Here is a 6,634-nt window from a genome sequence, read left to right as displayed (position 1 = left end):
TCATTGTAATAGAGGTAAACTTCTTTTTCCATCAGCGACCTTGACTGTGCACACATTTATTAAACGATACGCTAATGTAAAGTATCTGAATGCTAAATTAAACCAGTTTGGTGAGTGTGAGGTGAAACAAGGCAGTAATATTTTCAATATCAATGCCAAAGCTTATAGAAGGTCTTGTCGATATTTAGGATGTGTGGGACCAATTAAATCTTGTCTTCATAACCCTTTTAATAAAAGTAACAACCTTGTTTTTGCCTACAAACTGTTAAGTCTTCCGCAGACTCCATATTCAACAGCTTGTTTCCTGTAAGTGTGTGGGTGCCAGTTTTTTGGCATATTGCAGGCTTTTTTGTGACCCGATGGGAAGTGCACAAGTGGCTCAGATAAAGTTTTCTTCACGGCTAACTGCAGAAAACATATTATTTGCATGAGCCTGGTTGAAACTGACTGGTAATGTCTGTCTAGCTGCTCCTGACCAATTGCTCCTGTGCTCCTCTCCTCAGTCGATGAAGATGGGATGGAATGCATGGACAACGAGCGACGACCACACTTCCCCCAGTTCTCCTACTCCGCCAGCGGGAGAGAGTGAGCGCCACGCAGCTGACACTGCCTCATCCTCATCAAGGTTACCACTGGAACAAATTAGGTCTTCAGCTTCTAACAGACAACGGCCCATTTGACCCTTCATCGTTCATCTTGGTTCTTTCATTTGTTTAGCTAGACCAAGGGAAACTTCTGATTTAGGGTGATGGGACTTTGCACGTCGGGTCGGATCGAGGTCCAGCCCGCTCAAACGTCCTCACAGCTCCAGCCCAAAGGTTGGGTCATGATGGGAGAACTTTTGCTGTTTGTCTTCATTGTGTTTCTCTCTTTGATTTGAGATGTTTCTCCACATTCCTTATTCAGTGGGAACTAGTATCAAGGACACATCCATTAGTTCAGATAAATACATTTAACTGCATGGCTAGAGATTCACATGGGTTTTGCGATTCCGGGTACACGTAGTATAACTACTCAAAACCGCTCCAGTCTACACTGCTTCTGTTGTTACTGTTTTTAAGGTTCACCTTCTGTCAAAACTGCCATAAATGGTTTACTAAGGCTTCACAGAGGACGTCTGTGTTCAGGACTAGCTTTACCCCTCATCGATCCACAACTCAGTATTCCTCCGTACAAAGCCCTGTGAACCCGAGCTATGCAGCGCTAAACTCTCACTAAAACTGCCCGTTAGATATGCTCACTCAAATGTATTCACCGAAGGCTTTATTTCTTACATATCGTTCCCTGGGAAAAATGGCACGTTTGACTGATGTGGAGTGTTTTATGCAGCGATACACAACTGTGATGTACAGTTGATGATCAGATTAAATTCCCCCAAAGCCCAAACTGTTTTTGAACAGTTGTGAGAAAGCCTTTCCACTCAACGCTCAATAGTGCAATCGTAGTGCAACAATAACAACAACAAAAAAGCCAGCATTAATTGAAAGAATGACAGGAAGCACTTTTTTATTTTATACGAAAACAAAATGTGATTAAGAAAATGTATTTAAGCGAACTTAATTAATTTTTTTCTTTTTGTCCTTGCGTTTATTAAGAGTGCTTTCTGAGTCTCGTTTTTTGAATGAACTAAATGCATCTAAAAAGGTTTACGAATGTAGATGGGTCACTGCAAAGGCCTTCATTTGTTTTTATTTTAACTGAACTGTTTTCTTTTTACGCCACTGTAGTGTTGTTCTCTTTTTTTTCTTCCCCAAATGAACTTGACTATCTTCCTCAACATTGTGAGCAGTCTGAGTGATGGTGAAATGTGTTGCTTGTCTTTCCACCAATGAAAGGGCTGTAAAAGACCATACTGATTCATTCAGATGAGTCACTGTATGTTAAAGTTTGTAACAGAGCACGACACGCACCCCATTGTGATTTGCTTGACCTTTTAATGAGCATTTAAATAAGACACAGCACATTCTCATTGTTGTTTCGAGGCAGGATGTGAACATTAACCAATCATTTTGCTTAAACGCAGATATTGATGAGTCGAATGCTATTTTCAAACACTTTTGAGAGCTATTATGCTTCGCTACATCTAATATCATGTTCACTTTCCTTCCTAAAATACGCCAATCAGATATTAGCGTAAAAATCCTTCGATAAACATTGAAATACTAGGATGTCTATATGAATTATGAGCAAAAAATGTTTCTGGTGGTTACAGACTGAGGATTTACTTGGATGAAGCTTGATGACATAGTTGAGAAACCTGGTGAGTTGAAATGGACTGTTTTTTTTAAATGGGATCAAAGAGTAATAATTTGACATGCAGTACATTTCCTGATAGTGTTTGGCAATAAACCCTGCTGCGTTCAGTCTGTGGTGTTTGTTTTCTGAGTGTAAAGATGGCTCTTGTGCATGTTGTTGTTGCGTTCAGCGTGTCCGTTTAATTTGAGCAGGAACGGCAAAATCTTTCATTTGTATTTGCCTTGCCACTTTTTGAAGAAATGTGGCCGAGTGCAGCCCCGAGGTATGAGGCTGGGGTGAGAATATGGGACATTAGTGAAGAGGGAAGTGATATATGAGGAAGGAGCGAGTATGGATGGTGTGTATATGAAATGTGACGTAGAACAAGGTCTGTTAAGAGTGGGACGTCTGAACTGGGATTTCTTGCATGTTTGTTAAAGACTGACATGGATTTGATGACGGCTGGTTAAGGATGATTCAGAAAGTTTCTGTCCACCTCCCTCATGCCAAACTGAGCTCTCCGCCAAAATGCCTGCGTTGATTGTGAGCATTGTGAATTGTCCAATGGTGTAATGTGAGATGCTGTAGCATGGTACTGTTGCTTTATTGCCAGATTTGATTTCAGTCGAGCTTGAGGATGTTCTTGCGTTCAAACTGTGATGTCCAACCCAATAATGTTTTCTGACAGCACAGCGGTGGTACTGCGGGAAGGTTCGCTGTTTGTGTCATTCTCTGTCTTCCAACTTGCACGTTTTCCTTTAGATCATTCCTCGTCTTTTTCCCCCATTCCTTTTTCTTGTTTTATTTATTTATTGTTTTTGAGAGAAAGCGAGACAAAAAGTTAAAGAACTACCTGATTTAATTGAATGGGCTTACACTGCTGACCGTTTAGTTTTTTTGGTGTTCGATTCTGTTTGTTTTATTACTTTTTTATTTATCAGTGAATAACTTGAATATTTTTCAACTATTTGTGTCTTGTTTGACATTTTCTGGTTAGGTAACATTTACAAGTTCAATTTATATTGACTAGGGAGATGGAAGCACTCATTTTGTATTTTTTTTTGCTCCTTTGTTTTTGCTTTTTCACTTCAGATTTGTGATTGTACGGACTGTACTTTCATTATATAGGATTATTCAATCATACTGTGATGCTGTTCATCCATTTCATTAACTTTAATATGCACTTGCGAGGGACCAAAGGGTTTTCCTCAAGATGTGGAGAGGCAGAGAACGGTGATGTTCATTGGGGCGGTACCTTGCATGTGATAGTTTATTTAAACAGCAAAATGGGCTTTGGCCAAATCAATCATACACTTTTGTAACTCCATATTTTAACACTTGGCTTTGTATCTGCCTGTAGTAGCACTTTCATACCCATTGCTCTTTTTATATAGCTCAGCATAAGAAAAAAGGGTCCCTGCTTTGGGAAAAAAAAAATAAAAAGACTAAAGGAAAATAAACCGAGAGGAAAAAAAATACTTGAAAGCACAGATTCGCCCCTCATGGACCTGATGCTACTTTACTTTCCTGAGTGATTGTGCTCTGTAATATGTAACGGTGTGGATGCAGATAGACCTGAAATGCCGCCAGGAGACACAAGTTTTGCCTGGTGACACAGACAGACTAACATTTCCCAAGATTCCCTAATGCTCTAGTGTTGTAGAAAAGTCGAGCTGTACTGTTGTCACCACTTCAGAGTTTCAGAGGACAATAAAAACACACGTAAGCCCAACCTAAAGTCATTATTCCCTGAATACTGAACTAGTGTGAGGAAGGGACCCATGGAGACATGGGCGGCACGGGCTCCATCCCTCCTAAGCGCACACTGCTGCTACTGTTTGTACGGTCTACAACAGACTTTCTCTATATCGCGCTCCTGGTAGTGTATTATGAATGAGCATGAATTGTAAAGTATTTATTTAAAAACAAAAAAAAAGACAAATCTTCAAAAAAAAAAAAAGTTTTATGTCCATGTAGCTTTAGAGTTTGTGACATTTCTTGACCTTGCTAGCTCTGTCATTAGATCCATGTTAAGAACTAGTCATGTGGTTAAGAATTTTACATGGAAGGGATTAACAGAAAAAATTAAAATAAAGAACTGTATTACCATTCATCACATTAAAAAACAACAACAAAAACAACGTTTATTTCCTTGAATACAGTATAGGGGCCCCCCGCGGATCCGGAAAGCTTATCTGCAAGAAACTGTTTTTGTACACTGTACATCCTAGTATTTTTACACGTAAATGTATATGATAGGGATGCACATTATTTTCCTTCTTACAGACTGCTTAAATAAAGCACTATGTCAATCTGCTTTGGCTTGAATTGTGTCTCTGACTTATTTGCTCCAGACAAAACATTCATGATTCATCATAACTAGAGCCAGACCGATATGGTTTTTTTTGGGGCCGATACCGATATTAGGGGGTAAAAAAAAGTCTGATGCCGATATTCTTTGTGTATATTATAGTACAGTACCAGTCAAAAGTTTGGACACTTTCCCATTCATGTGTCCCAACATTTGACTGGTACTATATATAGAATACAGTATATACATAAACAGAATATATATATACATAAACACATTTTTTGCAATGATCACTCAAATGTGGTGATCAAACACTTATAATGGTGACAGATATGTAAGGGCATTTAACAATTTAACAATAAACTTGCTATGAGTGTGATGCACAAAGTAACGGGGTGTTAGTTGTAACACACATGGTTTGAATATTATTTTACCATAGTAACATTTAAATTTTGGCTTAAGTAAATTTTTTATCTCAGTTTTTATTATTTATTATATTTTATTATTCATTTAAAATTAGACAAATCTGCTGTTATTTTAATCTCCAATCTGTTATTTATCAGTTCAGATAGTTTTTTAATGCTTTGATTACTAGCAGAAGACACTATCCAGTTGCGCAGATGGGGCACGTTGTAACACTGCGTTACAATGTGCTATTCTGTGACATTAGCGATGTAATTTACACTATTTACTTTCATTCATTTTAATGAGAAATAACGAGAAACAGATGAATAAAAACTGACAGTCAATGTTTAATGTTTAGAAATTATTATTTCAAGACATGTAAAGCATTTTTGCTCGTATGTCAAACTCCAAAATCTGATTATTTTTAATTAATCTGAACGTTCATCAAAAACGCCATTATTTTATTTGGGGGAAAAAAAAAAAAATATATATATATATATATATATATATATTTATTAACAAAATATTTTAGTTTGTCTTGTATATTTTTTTTATTCGATCAGATAAGATTTTAAGCTGTCATATGGTCAAGTTACAACATGCCCCTCAGATGTTACAATGTGTTCCACCAACGGGGCATGTTGTCACATTTCACATTCCATTCCCATGTGGATTTACACAAACTGAGAAAGTCAAAAAGTGTTACTTTGTGCCCCGCTCTCCCCTACCTCTGTAAATAAATACAATTTAAATTCACGTCTCGCGCACTTTAATGCCCTTTGAATGTAACGTGTACGTTCCCTTGGAACTGGAATCATGGCGGAATTTCATGTGAAGTCCACTTCGCAGGGCACTTACGGTTGAATAAGACAACGCGTGAATGCTGCCTGAACAAGAAACCTCCTTACTGAAGGGAAAGTGTTGACTGGTGTCACTATTTCGCGAACGAGCCGGCGGATCGCGAGGGTTCCTTGAGCTGAAGAGATCCCCCGAATTTGGCCGCGCCGTTACAGAGATATGGCCGTTCAAAGTTTCAATGGTTTTCCACTGACTTCAGCTTTAAAGCGTTTCATCCAGGTCGCCAGTATCAAACAATGGACAAACTAAGTAATTACACCATTTCAAGCATTTTATCTGCATTATATGTTCTGTAAAAAAAAAATTTCATATCGGCAACAGGCTCATATCAGCCGATAATATCGGCAACACGATATATCGGTCGGGCTCTAATCATAACACCTCTGAACCTGCTGATGGATTTACACCCTATATAGAAAATCAACATTCAGCGCTTAGGAAATAATTGATAGATTTTAAGTACAGTTTACAGAAAGTAAAAATACACTTCATTAAATCTGTCCCCGTCATTAAAAAAAAGTGGATATATACACTTTTTCCCCTTTTTTAATGACAGGGACAGATTTAATGAAGTGTTATATAATTATTGTGTTATTATAATTTAGTGTGTGTATGTATATATATATATATATATATATATATGTGTGTGTATGTGTGTAGATATATATATATATATATATATATATATATATATATACAGTATATATACATTGCATTAAAGACCACAATTCCTTTTTTAATTAGGAATTTTTGCATTTTATGACAATACAATAAAAGTTATTGTAAAAAGAAACAATTGTGTTGTAATAGAATTGCACAAATACA

The 6,634-nt window shown here is 37.3% G+C and overlaps 1 protein-coding gene across 1 annotated transcript in view; it reads left to right on the top strand.

Moving 5' to 3' along the window:
• The window catches only part of LOC107587842 (RAC-gamma serine/threonine-protein kinase), a 35,274-nt gene extending 30,718 nt beyond the window's left edge, over window positions 1–4,556 (top strand). The window contains exon 12 of the mRNA XM_016275802.1: window positions 504–4,556. Within this exon, the coding sequence (XP_016131288.1) occupies window positions 504–589 (86 nt within the window). The 3' untranslated portion in view covers window positions 590–4,556. The remainder of the gene's footprint in view (window positions 1–503) is intronic.
• Window positions 4,557–6,634: the final 2,078 nt, after the last annotated feature.

The sequence above is a fragment of the Sinocyclocheilus grahami genome, unplaced genomic scaffold (genome assembly GCF_001515645.1).
Source record: "Sinocyclocheilus grahami isolate Dianchi unplaced genomic scaffold, SAMN03320097.WGS_v1.1 scaffold96.1, whole genome shotgun sequence".
NCBI lineage: Eukaryota > Metazoa > Chordata > Actinopteri > Cypriniformes > Cyprinidae > Sinocyclocheilus > Sinocyclocheilus grahami.
This window is presented reverse-complemented; position numbering and strand designations above follow the sequence as displayed.